A 20,935-nucleotide genomic window follows, 5' to 3' on the forward strand; every position below is an offset into this window, starting at 1 on the left:
AAAGAATTCTATGCTTCTCATGTTTGCACATAAGTCCAAAAATCTCACCATATACAACCTTGAAGCACGACTGTCCCACAGTATTCCTTTTCCTGACTGAGACAGTTTCAAACCAAATTGTTAGGATAGTTTCAATAATTAACACATTGCATACATTCTTCCTAGTGGTTAATTGCTGTGCAAGATGTGGACATGATATCCTATTTACAAACACAATTAGAACAAATCCCTCTATTCATTGAGAAGAATTATATAATTCTTATATTTACACATAAGTCCAAAAATCTAACCAAATACAACCTTGAAACAGTCAGTTTTTTAGTAACCTGCAACTAAGAATAGTTTTATAATTATAAAGGATTGGGTGGGGGAAGTAAACATTTCCTGCTCTTTGTAGGAAATACTTCTTGACTCCTGGCCTAAACTGCCCTTAAATTGTAGGTAGTAAAGGACAAAACACTACGGAGAGCACAGAGTTTAGAACTGTTAATGCAGTTATGTTCACCTTCAGGGGAAATGCTGCGTCTTATTTTTAGGTACTACTTTAGCCTGGTTAGCATTTCTTTAAAACTGTCTAGAGAATCTTGTCAATAGCAGGAAGCCAGATAGTTGAACTAATGCATTGTGATTTACATTTTTATTTTATTTCTTCTAAAGGGAAATCACAGTTCCTTGAGAGCAATGAATGAAAATTAAACAGATTTTAGAACATACTATCCTTAGTATCAAAGCATCAGTAATTAAAATACATAGAACTGTTACAAAAAGTGAACTGAACTGTATGGAATTTGGCTTAAGGGAAGATGAATTTAATGAATAATAGACTAACTGCAAATTTGACATAATTCTATTTTATATCACAAAATAATATAAAATCTCAAATTTAAAGCTTGCCAATTTTCTGGGTTTTTGTTTGTTTGTTTTGCTGTTGTCTTGTTTTTGTTTTTTTAATCTTTTATTTATCTGTTTGGTCCAGGGTCTCGCTGTGCAGCTCAAACTAATAGTGATCCTCCTGTCAGTCCCTCCAGGACTGGGATTACAGGCGTGCACCCACCACACCGGGTTTCAGTGGCCGGCTTGGTGCCAGTAGGGCATGCAGCACTGTGGATGGAACCAGGTCCTTGTGCTTGCCAGGCAGGCGCTCAGACCACTGAGTTATCTACCTGGTCCCAATTTTCTAAGTTTGAAAAGTGTTTAATAAGCTAAAAGGGAGGAATAACCCTATGACAGATATTAACTGGTAAAATGTGTTGAAAGTTTGAGTCTTCCATTAGGTTTTTTTTTGTTGTGTTTTGGGGTTTTTTTTTTTTTGGCAGAACTGGGGATTGAACTCAGGAGCTTGAGCTTGCCAGGCAAGTGCTTATCCTACTGAGCTATCTCCCCAACCCGTGTTCCATTAGTTTTAAACATTTTGAGTCAGTTAGTGAAATAAAGAGGGAAAAAGTAAATTGGAAACTTAACAAAAAATAAAATGGAAATCAGAAGGAAACTAACTTGATGGGCTAAGGATTAGTATGTGTGCTTTACAAGGATCAAAATAGTACTATCCAAAAAAAAAGCGAGAGGAAAAAATACTGGCTGGGGAAATAGCTCAGTGGAAGGAAGTGCAAGGTCCCAAGTTTGATCCCCAGTACTTCATGCTGTGCTGGCCCGGAACCAGATGTGGTGACACATGCTTACAATCCTAACACTGGGGAGGCTGAAATAGGAGGATCACTGAGTCTGACCTGCGCAGGGAGTCCCTATATCAAAAAATTAAATAATAATAGTAATAATAATGCCAAATCCCTAGGTAGAAGTTGGTAAAGATCATAAACTAGCATTTACACAAGAGGAAATAGCAAAAGTAAATGTGTAAAAAAAAAGTTTAATAGCCACACTTAAAATGTGAAAACAAAAAGGTACTCATTTAATATGGGACTGCCAGTAAATTGTTACAAATTGTAAGTTAGTGGTGTTCAATTGATACTCTTTAGAAGTCATATTTCATATTTTTGTTATTTACAATTTTAAGTATTTCTCCTATGGAACAATTTTATTCCTAGCGAAGAACAAAAAAGTAGATGAATATTAGCATAGTATTGTACTTCTTGATACATAAAAGGGAAAATAATCTGGGCATGGTGGTGCATTGTTATAGTCTCAACACTTAGAAGGCTGTTGCAGGAGGATCTCTGAGAGTTTAAGGCCAGCCTGGGCTACATAAGGAAGTTTAACCTCAGCCTATATACTAAGACCCTGTCTCAGAGAAAGAAGAGGGTAGGGAGGAGAAAGCAAGCAGGGAAATAATTATAGAGTATCAACTTAATAAAATCTAGCATTGCAAGCAAATGTTAAACAGGAATAAGTAAAAACAATGGTACTTATTTTTAAAACATTGTAATGACTGACTAGTAATGTGAACTATTTATGGATATCTAAAAAAGTAGTATGACCCAAGTCTCTTTAAAATATTTGCTAACCGTTATTGGAAATGTCCTCAAATAGATGAGGTGGCTTCTCCTCTGATGGTAAGAACTTGATATTTTGTGTAACTCTGTTTCAGCTAGATGCTGGTGTGCCAGAAAAAATAAGCCTGATTTCCAGGGATGAGAAGAGTGTTCTTGTGGTGACTTACAGTGACTTAAAGCGCTGCTTTGAAAATACTTTTCAAGAACTGATTGCAGCAGCAAATGGTCAGTTGTAGTATTTGCTAAAAATGCCTGCAGGAACTCAACCAACAGCAAATTGCACTACAGCTGAACTGTTGGTCGTCTCCTTTCACATTGGGGAAACTACAGGAGATGAGCGAAGCTGCTTGCACGTCGGTCAGGTGCACTGTTACTTGAAAAGAATGTTTCACTCAGAGAGCTCTGGCTGCCATTGGAGGCTCTGTCTGTGAAGAATTAATTTCAGATCAAGGAGCACCATCAGGTGAATGATGCTCCTGCTTTTGTTTTTTCCCACTCGTGTATGCACTAATTTTAATTTTTTTTAAAGACTTTTTTTCTGATTTTTGAACTTTTGCCACATTGTATACTGATTAAGGGAAACTATTTGCAAGAACATTTTTGGGAATACTGGGCAGAATTATTGCCATTGAAGGTTGCAAAATTCACTGTTTCGGGGACAGGTTGCCCTAAATGACATAGTGGACCAGGTAAATTAATTTCATAGAAGTACAGTATAGTGCATAATTCTTGTAAGAGTGTTGTATGCAAGCTCTATATGCCATCCACTGTTAGTTCAAACTGAGATTCTTTGTTTGTAAGAACATACAGAGACAAATATCAGTGAATTCTTTGGTATGAATTCCCTTCTTAGTTTATTTAAATCTCTTCTGAAGAAAGATGAGATAAATAGTAATGAAGGAAGCTTGCATAGCTTTTTGCTCCAAATTCACAAAAGAGCCTTTTTTAAGAGAAAGCCTGCTAGTCAGATACATTTACATTTATGCAATTTTTAATTAAAAACAAAAGGAGGAAATTGTGTTTAGAGCCTAAAGTTCAGGTGGTCTTACTTTAGGTTATTTCCAGCTTGCTTTTTTTGTATAAAGTTCTGTTCTCTGAACCACAGCTTTATTATGGTACTTTACACTGGATACAGACACAGAGACGCTGTTCAAAGATGAACGAAACACAGCAGTGGTCTGGCACCAAGAGCTTTTTTGACGTTTTACAGCCCGAATCTGAAGGGATGATGATCTGCTGTGCCTTTGCAGTCACTGCTTAGCCCAAAGGGATAGTACTTTTGATAATAGCTCACTCTGTGGATCTTCTGAAGAAGTCCATCTCAAAAGTTTGCAGTTTTCCTTCTCCTAACTTTCTTATATTTGGATGTGAAGTTACCGCCAAACTTGGGTATTCATGGAATTTCTAGTTAATGAAATGCCTATTCTTTGATACTGAAGACTGCCAAATACATAGGAATTTTCTTTCTTAAAAACAGTAATGAAGACTATATCTCCTTTCCCAGCACTGAATGTTTTACTAGCACTGGGTGCTCACCATGCAACTATGAAGAAAATGTGGAAACTCAGAAAGAAGGTCAGGATAGAGTCTCGGGCACTTGCAACTGATGTTACTGTCTTCAATTTTAATAATTACATGCATTTGTACTGCAGAGAAGTTTTTAATACTTCTCTGTCCACTTTTTATAAGCTTTAAAATGATTTTTCTCTGCCTTGAAATTTGCATCAAGAAAAAGCACCTCTTCACTGAAAGCTTTGAAGACTAGAGACACGCTTTACATGGTTTTAACACGTGCGTTTGAGTCCACGTTCGGTAGCATCAGTTGTTAACGAGAAAATTACTGCATTTGGTCTGGATGGATTTTAAGAGAACATAATGTTCAATATTCAAAAGATAATTAGCATTTGCCACCATAATGTTCTTTTTTATGTAAAAAGGAACAAGAACTTGGAGACTTGAACATGCAAAAGTCTTTTATCATTAGCTCATGTATTTGAGGAAGAGCAGCTGTCTTTTTATATGTTTTTTGACAAATCATATTGTAATTCTTTTGTACAAAAAAGAACTACTTGTATTCTAGAAAAAAATATGAAATGCTTAATTTATAAGCGGGCTGGAGATTTTTTTTTTCCAATATTGTTTTCTTTGAAAATGAAAGGGGATCATCTATTTTAGTTTTGGTTTCTAGGAACTTTTTGAAACTTTTAATTTGTGGACCAATGTTTTATGAAAGCTTAGTAATGGCAGGGGTAAAATAGGGCTTGAATCTCTCATTCTATATAGACCAGCAAACTTCCCTCTGCAAGCAAGTTCACATCGTAAATCCAAGAATGCACCATAAATACTAGTTTGCTTCAGCCCCAGTAACCTCAGGACTTGGTTTGAATAAAAAGGTAGACAGCTGTTATGTTTTCATGAGTAAATATTGTCATCCAGAAAACAGTGTCAGGTAATATTTTTTAGCTTCGTTTTATATTTATTTTTCTTTCTTTCTTTCTTTTTTAAATTGGAAATGGTTTTCAAAAGAACTCTCAGTTCTGCTTAGGTGTTTTTTAGGGGAACCTTCTTTTCCGTAGTATAATTCCACTTAAGAGGTTGTCTAAAAGTTAGTCTTTAATCCATAGGAATATTTTAATATCTGAGAGTAGTCAAATTAAGGATATAAACTTTCCATACCTTCCTTTACAACAGATAAAAGCACAGACACGACAACCCTTAAAATCATGTAACATTGGTCATTTCAATTTTTTGTACCTATTTTAAATTCTGTTCGTGTATTTACTTCATTGTAAATATTTTAAGGGTACCCTGTTATTTGCTTTTGACCTTGGTTCTGTTATTTGGATGTCAAGAACTTCCCTAAAAAGCACCATTATGCTGTTAAGTTCTAATGTCATGATCCCAATATATGTTATTCATCTTTATTCCTGGTTTTAGTTTCTATGTGTACAGCAGTATTTTTAATAAAGAATTACAGAGATAAATTTGTCTTTTTTTTTTTTTTTTTGAGGGGTTTTTTTTTTTTTTTTTTTTTTGAGGGGTTACCTGTACATATAATGACATGTTTGTCTATATTGGGTTTTTAAAGGTTACATATTTTGTTTATGTATTTTAGAGAAATTTTTGTCTTAGATGAATTGTTTATAGATTGATTCAATAACATATCAAAATTATTATTTTTTTTATTTTGGGGAAGAGTTTATGGGGTGTTCAGGGTCTAACTACTAGATTGGACTCTTAGTGATCTGCCTGTTTACAGCCTCCCAAGGACTGGGATTACAGGTGTGCACTACCTCGCCCAGTCTCAATTGCTGTCCCAGAGTGTCCTAGGAGCGGGCCAGCATGGCAGGCCTGGGAATCGAACCCCGGCCCTAATCCGCTGAGCTATTTGGCCGGCCCTAAGATTATTTGTTAAATGTGTCCTTAGATTCATTCTAGGCTACATATATAGGGACTTGTTACTTTACAAAATTTATAGTTATATTGAAACTTCTTATAATACAAGACTTACAGTGTAGTGTATAAGAGAAGACTTTCTATGAAAGGAGAAGGAATAAGTGGCTGGTTTGGTTTGGTTTGGTTTGAGAGGCACTGAACCTTGCCCACCTTTCAACATCAAGATATCTGAGGGAAAGCAAAGGGGTAGGCGAGGACAAGCAGGCACTTCTATCTGTCCTCCTTGCCCAGGCTGGAGGTCTCTGCCAGCAGTTAGTTCAAAGCATAGAGCGCTCTCATCCTGTGCATGGCTGTCAGTTCTCCCACACCTTCCTGGGGAGTGACCAGGGTAAGCCTTGACCAACGAAAGGAGGGGCTGGGGCTGGGGGTCCAGAAGTAAGGAAGGGTCAGCAGAGACCCCAATACTGATTCTCCTCTGGCTGGAAGTGGGCAAGAAGGAGACACAGGTCATATACTGAGCAGCCAGAAAAAGAAGAAGATGGCGAGAAACAGGAAGAAGGAATCCTGCCAGCTGGAGGCTGGGTGACCCTGTCCCAGATCCACACCTGGGCCCCTGCGGAAAGGCTCATGGGTATTGAAGACGGTGGTGAAAAAGCCAAAGGGGGCCCCATTGTCCTCTTCTGCCATCATGGTCGGTTCTCAAAGATGATTTTTTTAACCTGTGTCCTTAGTGTTTATTGGTAACACATGGCATTGTGGTTAAGAAACCGGCTAACTGAAACAAGACTGAGTTTCAATACTGCCTGAGCTTTTAGGAAATACCTGTCATATGAGTTGCTCACCTCTTTAGTATTAGTTGATTTAAATGGAATTCACTCAATTTTTACTAAATGCCTCTTGTGTAGCAAGCATAGCGGTGATCACAACAGCCACAATTTTTTTCTTTTTAGAACTTCCATTCTAGAACTGTGTATGATGGTGCATGCCTGTAATCCCAGCAATGTAGGAAGTTGAGACAGGAGAAAAGAGCTTCCATTTTAGCAAGGAAGAGTGCCAGATACTATCAGCCTTCAGTGTCTATGAGCTCTGCATCCATAGGTTCAAACTGCCTCAGACCATAACTTTTGGGAAAATTGCATCTATATAGAATTTTTGTCTTGTCCTTATTAAAACTCATCATAATGGACTATAATTAGTGGACTATAATTTTGATTTTCACCTTCAGTGAAAGGGGAATCTTTGGGGCGATTTTGAGCAGAAGGGGAGGAAGATGGTATAGTGCTTGAAAAGGATCAGTCTGGCTGCTGTGTTGAGAACAGACCGGGAGGGTGGTGGACACACAGCCCCCACACATCCTTTCCTGTCCTGAAAGATGTTAGGAATTGGGGTGGAGGGTAGTGGCAAAGGTGATCGGAAGTGGTTGGATTCTGGAGAGATTTTAAAAGTTAGGACCAATAGGGATTAGCAGTTCATTGAACGTGGGCCCAGGAAAAGTCAAGATTGATTTTTTAAAAAATTTTTCTATTTTATTCATTTTTGTAGTACTTAAGGATTATATTCATTATGGATAGTTGGTACAGGTACCCATCTTAATTCTTTTTACTTCATCTTCCCCTTCCCTTAAAAGTTTGGGTGTCTTGACAGGATGGGGGATTCTGAATTGAAAGATTTGTAGGAACAGGGTTTTGGGGGATGGGAAAGTGGACCAAAACCATTGGCAACTTGGTCTGGAGTCTGAGATGTTCACACATTTGTTCTGGTTGTTCATGGCAAAAACTTGAAACTTAAAATGGCGTAGGACGAACATTTTATTCTGCTTAAGGAGTCTGTAAATGAATTTGGACAGGGTACACCAAGGATGGATTATCTCAGTTTGTATTTGGGTCCTGAGCAGGGAAAAATTCTAGTGTCTGGGCTAGACTGACTTGAAGGTTGGTCTCTGTGTCTCAGGCTTTGAATGTGACACTGATCCCTAGTAAGAGCTTTTTAAGAATGAATGTTCCAAGACGCAAGTAGGAAGTGCACGATCTTTTCTGCCCTACTTCTAAGTCATGTAATACCACTTCTGCCACGTTCTGTTTATTGCAAATGAGTTACATGAGCCAGTTCTGATTCTAGGGAAGGTGATCTTGGGTCACGTTATCAAGGGCCAGGTGGGAGGAGGCATTGCAGCAGGTGTCTTCAAAAAATAAAGTGCAGGAGCATGAAGAGGAAATGTCATTTTAGCACTTGTATGTGTGAATTTGGAGTTTAGGGGAGAGATGTGGTCTGTACACACTTATCATATGGATGCTGTGTAAACCCATAAGATTAGTTGAGGTCATGACAGGAATTAGTGCAGACTGAGAAAAATTCCAACGGTACCAACAACAGTGTTCAAAAAACAGAGTTCATAAAACTAGCAAAAAGAGCCAGAAGTTGCCAGTGAGATGGAGAACATGTCATATCTGGAGTCACAGTTAAGGCATTTAAGGGACAAGTGCCTAATGGGTAAAGTATGATTGGGACAGAATTGGTCATTGCATTTGAAGACACTGATGATCTGAGCAATCCCCATGTGTGTGCCCGCCAGTCACATTGAATTGCAAGGTTAAGAGTAGAGGAGAAGAGTAGGCAATCAGTAGTATGACTAATGCATTCAAGTAATTTTGTTGGAAGAGAGAATAGAGAGAGTCGTAGCTGGAGGAAGAAAGTGGGGAAATAAGAGGATATTTTTATGGTTCACTGAGTGTTAGCTTTTTGTCACTGTGACAGAATACCTGAGATAAGCAATCTAAAGGAATAAAGATTTATTTGGTATCACAGTTTCAGAAGTTTCAACCTTTCTGGGGTAGTTTTATTGCTACATGCTTGAAGTTAGAGAATATTATAGTGGAAGGTTATGGAGCAGAACTGCTCACCTCACGGTAGCTGGGAAGCAAAGATGGCAGGACCCTAGGGCAAAATATGCTTTTCAAAAGGCATACCCCTGTTGGTACATCACCCCACCCAGAACTTTCTACCACCTTCCAGGAGCATCACCAATGGGAGGCAGGCCTTCAGCACACAAGCCTTTGGAGGACATTCTTGATGCAAACTGTGACAGTTGGATGAGGAAATGGATGGGATTGGAGGGCTGAACTATGTCTGCATGGGTGAAAGGAAGGGGCCACATGTGCTAATGTGTTTTTGGGGTTGGCCCCTGAGGGAAGTGACAATATGAACCCATGATAGGAGAGTTGAGGTTGGAATTTTGAAGTTCTCTCTATTCATTTCCCCCACTGAAGTGAAGGGTATGCTCCTAGTACATACTCTGTTAGATTGCTTTTGAAATTAGTTAATTCAGCTAAAGAACTTAGAATAGCTAGTGGCATATGTTAAGCATCCAGGTGACAGCAATTACTAGCTATCATGGGTTCCCAAATTCCAGTACATGGGATAGCATTTGTTCATTAGGTTTTTTTTGTTTGTTTTTGTGGAACAGATGTTAAAAAGAAAACTAAAGGGATAATACAGACATTCCCTGAACTAGTAGTGATTTGACTTAGCATTTTTTAACTTTATGATGATGCAAAAGCAACATTTAGTACAAACTATTCCTGGGAGTTAGAATTTGGGTCTTTTCCTGAGCTAGTGCTGTCCAGTCCAGGCTTCTCTCACGATGCTGGGCAACAGCAATGATGACGGCTCCCAGTCAGCCCGGCAATCACGAGGACAAACAGCAGACACCTCACCGTACGATGCCACCACACTAGGGGGTTCAGTAAGTCCAGTGGCTGGCATACATTTCAATTTATATAGCTCTAATCTATGATGACTGATCTGGGTGTAACCACAACACAAGTTGAGTAGCTCTATAGGTATAATTGTAATATGAAGTTAGTATTTTAATCTGAGATGAAGCTCCTTGTTTTTAAATTGAGTTTTCACCTATGAGAAATTGTGGCAATTGATGGTAGTTTAATCATCTTTGTCAAGTCAACAACATACACACAGACACAAAAACACAGAGCTCAGTGAAGTCTCACACAGGGAGCGCATTTGTATACTATTATCCAGATCAGGTGGTGGAAAACTAATAGTACCCAGTTGGATTTTTGGGTTCATTTCTTGTTTCAGTGTTCTCCCCGCACTGTTCTTAGTTCACAAAGTAGAAAGCGGGCCATCCCTCTGTTGGCCCTATACTTTTTCAACATTTCTTGTCTTGTGAAACACAAAAATTAAAAAATGACAAACCCAAAAATTTGGTAATTTGTTTAACACAGGAGCCAGTAAATCTTAGCATGCTGTACTTTTTCGGGGCGGGGAGGAAGGCAAAATAAGAGAATTCCCCAAAGAGCAGTAAATCTCCAGGGTTTGGAGAGAACTCTGCAGGATGATGTGACACTTCGTTCCCCAATTACTCTTCAAAGTTTTTGCCCGAATGAATGACTGCAGGGTACATAGTGCAGGCTGGCCTTAAACTCACTGGGTAGCCCAGGCTGGCTCAAACTTGCAGCAGTCTTTCTGCCTCAGCCTCCCGGGTAGTAGGATTACAGGCACACACCACAACTGGCCTGGCAGACTTTTTATGTTACAAAAACAGGTATTTTAAAAGGATTGTAAATCTTTGAAGATTTAAAAGCAAAACAAAAAACTCAGACCTCTCCAGTTAAATATGAATTTACTGAGATAAGTAATTTATCTCTTTTCACCTCTGATCTCAAGAAAGCTGTCCCAGTTTTCTCCTGCATATTTTTCCCATTTAACTTCTTTTACTTTTATCAGGCAGAAAATACACATGATCTTATCCATAAGGCCAAGAAGCAGTCAGACAAAAAAATAGTATGGTTGCTAAGTCAAGGTGTTGGCCACTTCCATGTCATAGTTACTACCCAAGTTACTTCTCCATTCACAAAACCAAGTAAAGATGCCTTAGCTGAAGCACTTTTCTGAGGAAAGTTCTGTTTTATGCTTTCCCTTTCGTCTTTTGTGGTTTCTGATACACAAGTACGTGCAAACTGACACCCTGTACTTGTAATTGTTTATCAGCTGAGAATTAGTGTTAACCCTAAACTACCTCTCCAATTGAGGATCTTTCATCCGCAGCCAGCACTCACTCAGCAGTGCTTTGCTTCATGATTGAGCTTTGTGCTTGGTTTTCTGGGCAAAATGCCTAATTTCATTTTGTTTTTTATTTGTTAGCAATGTCTTGATTGCTTAGAGTAGCCACTGCATAGTGTTGGTGGAAAGCTCTTTGTGTGCAATCCTTAATAGCTGGTATTTAAGGCACTCTCTCAGAAGGTCCAACCTCTTCCCTCCCAGAGACATTACTGACCCCTTTGTTCACTTAAAACCAAATAAGGAGAAAATGCATCACGTTTTTGGAAGTTAATTTTAATATATGAAGATAATATATAAAATACATTCATCATGACCAGGAGTGTAGGACCAAATCATGTCTGGCTTATATCTGTAGCATATATTCTCAATTTATATAAAAGTAACTTAAAATTCCAGTTTCCTTAAATAGTTATGCACAAAACACACATAAACACATACACATATACACATAGTTCCTAACACTGTCAGTCAAAAATGCACTCCTTTAATCAGTTTAAATGGGGCTGGTAAGAATCTGTTTCATGTTTGATGTTCTTATGGGCTAGCAAACAGCCTTAGCTTAAAGATATGAGCAGTATTTTGCAGGATTTGGACACATTTGTCCTCTTGGCTAAAGCTAATGTGAGTATCATTTCTTGGGCTAACTGCATACAAATTCGTAATGCTTCAGCCCCCGTCTGTCCACACAGATCCATGCAGATTCTCTCACAAACCCCATAAGGAAGTGCCTATCCCCTGTTAGTGCCAACCATTTTTCTCATAAATAGCAAGTGGTTCTAACATTACCATCATTTAATTAGTGTTTTAATTTTCAGTGCTATTTTACTGCCTCTGCAATTAAAAATATATATTACCATAAGCTTCCATTTTTCTATGTTGAGACTCCAACGGAACCATTTTTTGATTTTTTAAGTAGTCTATATGCCTGAGTCTTAAGCTGAGTAACAGAATCTGAATGAATTTCTCCCCTCCTTTGGAAAAGGACATTTACCTAAGGTGTCTTATAAGAGTTAGATTATTAAAATGTAGTTTTTTATGGGTAGCTGAGATTTTCCCTTTATTACTGATTTCTGGATCCTTACCTGATTTGAAAAAAAAAAAAAAGACAATTAGGGCCTTGTTTTATTTCCTGTTTGACTTATGTCTAGTTGCCAGATTTATACCCTTGCCAGTTGTCACAAGAACTTTCATGTATAGAAAAATAAAAGTGAAGTTTTACTTTGTTTTGGTTTTGCTCTTCTGGCTCTCTCCAATTTTGTTTAGTGCTTAGTGGAAAGGTCTGCCTCACTCCTCTGTTGTGGCTGGTGAGTCCCCAAGAGCCTGCCTATGGTCTCACTGGGCAATGTGCTTACTCTTCCATCTCTTCATACAAAAAGCCTTACACAAAACTGTGGCAGATAAAAGGAAGCATACATCTTTCTAGCAAGTAGAGTTCAGGTTCTAGAATTAAATGACATGCGTAAGTGGAAAGATGCTTTTCTGTCCCAGAAGCAGTGATTCACTGTTGCCCTTCTGCTTTGGACTGGCCTCAGCCTCAGAAGGTCAATATGTCCTAGATACACAAACCAGAATTTGCAGAGATAGCATGCAACAAAGGCTGAAGTGTAGGCATCATTTTCTACCCTGTCTCCCTATTTCTACCCTGTCTCCATAGTATAATCCTCCTCAAACCCAAGGCAAGATACAAAGCACATGAAAATGGGCTCTTGTTCTGTTCTGATGGCTCATAACTACTATGTTGAGTCCCCAATTAGAGAAATACCTTTTATAGGTTACATATCACTTTTTTTGAAATCAAGGAGCATAAAGTGCTTAATAGATATTAATTATCTTCCATATCCTTCCAGAATAGCAGGAGACATTGGAACCCCCATGAAATAAAAATGAAATTCATGACTGACTTCCTCTGCTCCAGGTCCCAGCGCTTTGGGTGAGCTGGTTTGGCTGTGAAGATGGAATTTTTACTCTGCTTTACTGGTTTTTGTTTCATCGACTCTCAGCTTGGTACAGGAAAAAGTCCTCTAAAAGACCACATTTTTACTCTCCTAACCTTCCTTTTATAGTTAACTGTACAAAATGGATAATACAAAAAGTTAAGTGTCTTGTCTATACATTAATACTTAATATAGAATCTGACCTTTTTAAAAATGTGACTTTGAGCCCAATAGTAGACAGCCCTTAACAACCACCAAACCTTAACTTCTTATGAGCAACATGCTAGGTGTCAGGCCTTCATGCCCTGTGGCCTGCCAGCTCAGGCTAAGCTCTCACTGTGGCTTTCTGGAGGAGCCGACACTATGGGGCTGAGAGGTGAGCCCCACCCTCAGTGCTTGCTTGCTATCACTGAAGCATACCATGTGCAGGAATAGTACAGAGCCAGTCCCACAGGGGAACTTGTAGGATGTACTTTAGTTTTAAAAAGGTTTTCCTTTCTTTACCTCCCAGATTCCAGGAAATGTCCTCGCCACTCTACCTGTCTGCTTCCAGTTGGGAGCGTAAAAGCCCAGTGGTCAGGGCTGGGAAACTACTGCAGAGAGCCTTTGCCCAGCCTTTGCCCAGGAAGCATCTGTCTTTCTCAGGCCTATTCTGGTTTTCTCTTCTTTCTTGCGCTCCTCCTTAGATGTCTTATGCTGGCTGGAGAACTGCAGAAACACTACCTAGGCCAGCACTTGATCCTGCATGCTGCAGGGATCCTTTTTGCCACAGTTTCAGGGCTGCTGAGCATGACCAGCTGATGTGAGTTTTCCTGACCTGTGTGCTCAGAGGTCTCAGGGGCTGGAGCAGGTGAGTCATTGGGCTTTCAAAGGCTTTCTCTCCTACAGTGAGTAATATGAAAATTGAGCAGTAGTGTTTAACCTGTCCCTATTTATTTATCTGGGGTTACATTCTTGTTAGTCAGAACAAAACAAAAACAAAAACAAAAAACAACAAAACAAAACAAAACAAAAAAACAAAAAGCAGTATTAAAATTAAGTAAAAAAGCAGCTGCCTCTGCTCCCTGCAAAGATAAAGGTGTAAACTCATATATGCATAATACTGTCAAAAGCTAGTTTTCTGGGAGTGTAAATACACATGTACTTCTGAAAATAGGGCTTGTGCTGAGCCTTAGGCAGGTGGGGTGGAGTATAAGACCACTGAGTTATAGTCTGGCGGTGGAGAGCAGCACGAATCCTCCTTTCCCAGCTCCAAGTTGTCATGCACAGATCTGATGTGCCCACAGCTAGAAAAGCAAAAGCTGGGTCTGGTGGTATGGGAAAGGCCCGACTCCTTACTTTTACTGGTTACGTGCAAGCTGAAGAGAGAAAAGAAAAACAATCAGATGTATAGAAGGGATTTCCTAAAAGCAAAAAATACTGGGTCATCTGTCAATACCTGTCCCAGAGTTGATGGATAGGGAGCCTTATCTCAGTCTCTGTCACACCGTCTTTGTTTTAAGATTGTACACTGCCTGCCTCATACTGGCTTGCTGTCACTGGGCAGATAGAGACATGTCAGTGGCTGAGGTGGAAGGGATGTATAATTAGATAATATAAATCCATAATGCCAGTAGAAAATAACTTCAAGGGTTGTATATAGCCTCCTCCTACTCTTGGGTCAAATAACTTGCATGTCAACAACAACAACAAAAAAAATGTTCCCTGTCCCCTCCCCACCAAATACTCATGTCAAATTCAAGAAACTTGTGAATATTACTTTGTATGGCAAAAGATATGATTAAGCTAAGGATCTAAAAAGGAGGAGCTTATGCTGAATATCTAAGTGTGCCCCAAATACAACTATGGGAGACTTGTGACCATGCTCAGATAGAGATGATCATGTGAAATGCAGCTGAGATGCAGCTACAACCAAGAATACCCAGAGCTACCAGAGTGGGGACAGGCAAGGAGTAGATTCTTGGTCAAAGACTCTGAGGCGAACAAGAACCTACTGACACCTTGACTTTAGACTTCTGGCTTCCACAACTTTGAGAAGATATACTCTTAAGTCACTGAATTGGTGGTAATTTGTTACAATATCCTCAAGAAGCTACGAGCTTCATATACACAGGCTAATTCCTTTGTCTCCCTATCACACTTGTGTTCTAGGAGGAAAGCTTAAGTTACAGTTCTGTATTTTACCAGTGAGGCTCAAGAGTAGGTTCTGAATGTTACATCCAGCCTCAGACACATGAGGAACAAGGGTTCTTCCTGCTCACTCACATTTATTTGATTTTGTTTGTTGAAAAGTAGCTGGGAGGAGGGAAAGAAACCTGTGAACCACATTGGTTAGATGGGACGGGCACCTCTGTGTTCTTTTTCATCTCAAATAGAAGATACAATTTATACTTTCAATAGAGATCAGGAAAAATTTGGTCACCCATTTTCTGATGTGTTCTAAAGTAAGAAAAAGCAGTTATCCTACTTTTATCTCTTCTTCTTTGGTATTCTCTGATCTGCTCTGTCTCAACTCTAGAACCATACTTGTGTTCATGTTAAAAGTAGACAGTCATGCAGATGTTTTCCCATCCTTCTGATTGACATGACGTGTTAAGTTACTCCCTGGAGATATCTGTATCATTCTTTGATGTAGATCATGGTTCAACATACTACAGACCAGAGGCAGACAGTCTGTTTTTAATAAGAGTTCTATTAGGTATAATTTACATACCACACAATTCACTTATTTAGTGTCCAAGTCAGTGGTTTTAGGACTACTATAGTTTGTGTGTTTAAGGTCTGCAGAGGCCCATATGTAAGGGCCTGGTCCCCAGGGTAGTACCACTGGGAGTAACTTTTAGGAGGTAAGGACTAGAGGGAGCTTCTTAGGTCACTGAGTGTGCCCTTAGAGGGGACTGAAGGATCCCAACCCCTCACTCTTTATTTTCTGGCTGTGAGGTAAACAGTTTCTTTCATCACATGCTCCCTACCATTGCCATCTGACACCTCTGTGAAAGCCCTAAAACAAATGGGTCTGCCCAACCTTGGACTAAAATTTGTAAAACTGTAAGTCAAAATACTCTTTTCTTTCTATAATTTATTTGATATATTTCATTATAGTAATGATTTTTTTTTAAAATACATAAATTGTGTAATCATCATCACAATTTTGGAATGTTTAAAACCACATCTTTTACCTCACCTATGACCTCAGCCCAAGCTAACTAATAGCTCTCTGGTTTGCTTATTATGTGAATTTCATATAGATGAAATCATTTGACATATGATATTTTATGGGTATCTTTTATTTAGCATAATATTTTCAAGACTTACCCATGTTACAGTGTGTACCAGTACTTCATACTTCTTATTAACAAATACTGCTTTATTTTACACATATACCCATTTTGTTTATTTTTTCATCAACTATTGGGCATCTGGGGTGTTTCTATTTTTGGCTATTGTGAACAATGCTCTTATAAACATTTGTATACCTATTTCTGTGTGAATATGAGTCTTCATTTCTCTTGGGTATACACTTAGATAATTACTACTAGGATTTGGGATGACCAGTTAAATTTTTGAGCAACTTAACTTGCTTTCCAAAGTGACCACACCATTTTTTATTTCTACCAGCTATGTGTAAGGATCCCATTTTCTCCACATGCTCACCAACAATCTTGTTAATTCAACCCATTAGGGTGTAAAGGTAATTCTACCCTTGATGGTCTGAAGTGGTATCTCTTGATGGTTTTCATTTCCATTACCCTGATGACCAATGATGTTGAGCATCTTTTCATGTACTTGTTTGCTGTGTACCTGTTAAGGTTTCTATAAATCTGGCCAACGTTACTTGCTTATGTGTTATTTATGGCTGCTTGTGTATTACAATGGCAGGTTTTTCCTATCTTGCCTTTTGAGAAGTCTGCTGGTCCCTGATATAAATGACAGAGGAAAAGATTTACCTTTGGATAGGAGAGGCAGGTGTTTGAGTCAGGAAGGGAAGAAACATCTAATTGGCCCAGTCTTTTCCAGTCTGGCACTACTCATAGCTAGAGACCAGCAAAGAAAAGCTGAGGCCAGTGGATTATATTTAAAAAAAAAAAAAAAAAAAAAAAAAAAAAAAAGCCCAACTCTGACAGTAGTGAATAGTCTGGAGGGAGGAGTCAGGCATTTGTGGAGAAATCTCCAAATGAGAAAGGGTAATGGGATCAACAGGAAATAAAAAGTCTTTTACTTGGGGTATGTGAGACAATGGCAGAGTGGTAAGCAGCAGAGAGCCTGAGTGTTTCTCTCAAGATGATAGAATATAGCAACATGAGGAAGACTAGAGGGAAGAAAGTGGTCCTCTGGACCCAGGAAGAATCTGAGCTGTGAATTGAAACCCACAGTGAAAGTCAAGGAAGAAACTTCCAAGAAGGAGGAGGTAGCCAGCAGTACCTTCTCCTGAGATGAGACTCAGTGCAAGAGGAACAATTCAAACCTCTGGACACACAGTGACTTCTGGCAACCCTAGAGGCCACCATAGAGAGACACAGCAGTGGATGGGAACAGCAGATAAAAAGGACTGCACCAGCTGGCACTGAGTTCTGAGGGCTCAGTCGTCCCTTGCAAGGCAGTGATGGGCTGGGAGCCATCTTGGAGAGGGGCCATCTAAGCTCAGAACTCAGAGCAGCTGCAGGCTCCATCCACTGGCTCCCAGCTGGGCCTGGGTCCAGGGAAGGTGTGCTGACAGCAGAGACAAACCCAGATGTGGACTTAGCTTTTTTCTTCTCTCTTTGTTGTTGTTTTGGTGGTAATTTTTTGTTTTTGATTTATATGACTACATATCTATTTCATATGATTAGAGGTGGATGATTAATGATTACTTCAATTTGTTATTTTTTATGTTGTGATTGTTGCTACTGTTATTGCTGATGGAATGACTTAGCCAAAAGTTGCACAACTCTTCTACTATGCTTCCTGGTATCCTAAGACTGAAATTGACTGACAGTCATAGAAAATACTATGACACAGGGCAAAAAATCAGTGGCTGGGCCAAACAGGCAGCAACTTCTCATCTCCAACAAATTGAAGAGGTAGGATCTAGTAACAGACTCAAATCTTAAAAACCTGTTATAGGGCTGGGCAGATAGCTCAGTGGTCTAAGCACCAGCCTTAGAGTGCAAGGGGCCAGGTACTGCATGCTGTGCTGGCCCTGGATCCCTAGGCACACTGTGCTGGCCACTGACACCAGGTATAGTGGGCACACCTCTAATCTCAGCACTGGGGAGGCTGAGATAGGAAGATCACTATGAATCCAAACAGCCATAATCGAAATAAATATACACTTGGACACACAATAATCAAGATCTCAGAAATTCAGCAAAAGAACAGAATATTAAAAGCTTCTACAGAGAAGACACAGATCAATTACAATGGAAAACCCATCAGAATCACAGCAGATTTCTCAACATAAACCATCAAATCAAGAAGAGCTTGGAGTGAAGTATTTCAGGTCCTGAAAGAAAATAACTTCCAACTGAGATTGATGTCCCTGCAAAACTAGCTATCAAATTCAATAGTAAGATAAGATTGTTCCATGACAAAGAACAACTGAAGAAATTCAGGACCACCAAACAAACCCTACAAAGAATACTGACAGATATTCTAGAGAGAGACAGAAACAACCATAGCTCTAGGAACAACAGAAAGGATCCACCAAACAGCAAGTAATTAAAAAGAGGGAAAACGCAGGAAACCTATAGCAAGAATATAACATGACAAAGATAAGCCAATACAGAATCAGTTATAACCCATCAATGTAAATGGCCTCAATTTGCCAATCAAAAGAAAATAGACTAGCATAGTGGATTAAGAAACAAAATCCAACAATATGCTGCAGATAAGAAACACATTTAACTCAAAAGGAAATTTACAAACTGAAAGTCAAAGAATGGAAGACAATTTTTCCATGCCATAGGAAACCAGAAAAAAACAGGGGTAGCTATTCTGGTTGTTCACAATATCAACTTCAAACCAAAAATCATTCAAAGAGATAAAGAAGGTGACTACATACTTGCTAAGGGAAAACTGCAAGAGGAAGAGATAAAAATTATAAGTATATATGCACCCAGTGTAGGAGCACCCACCTACATGAGACAATTTTGAACAGGCATGAAACATCAAATGAGCAGTAATACAGTTGTAATGGGGGACTTTAACATGCCACTGTCACAAAGAGACAGATTAACTAGGCAAAAAAATCAGCAAGCAAATAACAAAACTAAACCAAACTTGTGAAGAAATGGAATTGGTAGACGTTTCCAGAGTGTTTCACCCAGCAACAACACAGTGCACAATTTTCTCAGCTGCACATAAGACATTCTCCAAAATAGATCATATAGATCATTCTCCAAAATAGATCATATACTACCACACAGAGCATGCAAAAGGATTGAAATTATCCCATGCAAGGGCTGGCCAAATAGCTCAGCAGATTAAAGCACCTGCAAGCAGGTGCAGGGGCCAGGAGTTTGATCCCCAGGCCTGCTGTGCTGACCCCATCCCCGGGGCACACTGAGATGGCAATTGGGCATGGTGGCACACACCTGTAATCCTAGCTCTTGGGAGGCTGTAAACAGGTGGATCACTGAGTCCGATCTAGTAGTGAAACCCTTAACACCCTGTAGACCTTTCCCTAAAAGTAGAAAAAAAAAGAAAAAAGAAAAGAAAGAAAGAAAGAAAGAAAGAAAGAAAGAAAGAAAAGAAAGAAAGAAAGAAAGAAAGAAAGAAAGAAAGAAAGAAAGAAAGAAAAAAGAAATTATCCCATGCATACTGTCTGACCACAGTGCAATGAAACTGGAACTTACTGAAAAAAGAAAGCACAGAAACACCATAAACACATGGAAATTAAATAACAACCTCCTGAAAAACCAATGGGTCACAGATAAAATTAAAGAATAAATTAAGGAATATTTACAATCAAATGAAAATGATACAACTTACTGAAACCCGTGGGATACAATGGAACCTGTCTTAAGAGGAAAATTTATAGTGGTAAATTTGCACATTAGAAAAACAGAACAAACCCAAATAAATATTCTTATACTGCATCTCAAGCTCCTAGAAAAAGGAGAACAAGTCAAGCCCAAAGCCCAAAGAAGGCAGAAAATTATAAAGATTAGAGCAGAAATTAATGCAATGGAGATGAAGAAAACAATACAAAGAACAAATGAATCAAAGAGTTGGTTCTTTCAAAGAATAAATAAAATTGATAAGCCCATAGCCAATCTAATCAAAAAAAGGAAAGAAAAAAACTCAATTTCAAGCAATAAGGAATAAAAAGGGCGAAATCACTACCAGACCCTACAAAAATGCAGAAGATCATTAATACCTACTTCCAAAACCATTACTCTCACAGGATGGAAAACACAGAGGAAATGGACAGTTTCCCAGATACATACGAAATGCCAAAGCTGTATCAAGAAGATATACAAACTCTGAATAACCCAATAATGGGAAACAAAATTGAAATGTAATAAAAAAAATCTGTCAACAAGGAAAAGCCCAGGTCCTGATGGATTCACAGGAGAATTCTACAAGAAACTTAAGGAAGATTTAATGTCAACTTTTCTCAAAATCTTCAATGAAATTGAAAGGGAAGAAATTCTCCCAAACTCATTCGTGGAGGCAAGTATTACTCTGATTCCCAAACCAGAGAAAGATTCAATTAAAAAAAGAGAGCTACAGGCCAATATCTCTAATGAATATAGATGCAAAAATCCTCAATAAAACACAGAAAACATAATGCAGCAAATCAAGATTATATATCACAATGAAGTGGGACTCATCCCAGGACTTCAGGGATGATTCAACATATGCAAATCCACAAATGTAATACACCACATTTTTTAAAATATAGAATTTACTTTTCTTTAATCTTTTTTTATTTATCTTTTCATTTTGATGAGAAAAAAGATAAAGTAGTGAAACAGTTTCAAAACAGGTTAGTGTGACAGTTACAATAATTAATACATTGCATATTGTTGTCTTCCTAGTAGTTATTCACAGGACAAGATGCAGATGTGATGTCTTGTCTAAACAATATTA

The 20,935-nt window shown here is 38.7% G+C and overlaps 2 protein-coding genes across 9 annotated transcripts in view; one reads left to right on the forward strand and one right to left on the reverse strand.

The window, feature by feature from the left end:
* The window catches only part of Pan3 (PAN3 poly(A) specific ribonuclease subunit), a 153,453-nt gene extending 148,016 nt beyond the window's left edge, over positions 1-5,437 (forward strand). For 6 of the 7 annotated variants that reach the window (XM_023715009.1, XM_023715010.1, XM_023715011.1 and 3 more), the window contains one exon: positions 2,546-5,434. In XM_023715009.1, coding sequence (XP_023570777.1) covers positions 2,546-2,686 — 141 coding nt within the window. In that variant the 3' untranslated portion in view covers positions 2,687-5,434. Of the gene's footprint in view, positions 1-2,545 lie in introns of all 7 variants that reach the window. The other variant, XM_004631052.2, reaches the window with a different exon arrangement.
* A 5,747-nt stretch (positions 5,438-11,184) lies between these two features.
* Positions 11,185-20,935, reverse strand: part of Flt1 (fms related tyrosine kinase 1) — a 199,401-nt gene continuing 189,650 nt past the window's right edge. For both annotated transcript variants that reach the window (XM_023715112.1, XM_023715111.1), the window contains one exon: positions 11,185-14,220. In XM_023715112.1, coding sequence (XP_023570880.1) covers positions 14,034-14,220 — 187 coding nt within the window. In that variant the 3' untranslated portion in view covers positions 11,185-14,033. The remainder of the gene's footprint in view (positions 14,221-20,935) is intronic.

This window comes from Octodon degus, unplaced genomic scaffold, assembly GCF_000260255.1.
Source record: "Octodon degus isolate 3935 unplaced genomic scaffold, OctDeg1.0 scaffold00038, whole genome shotgun sequence".
NCBI classification, from domain to species: domain Eukaryota; kingdom Metazoa; phylum Chordata; class Mammalia; order Rodentia; family Octodontidae; genus Octodon; species Octodon degus.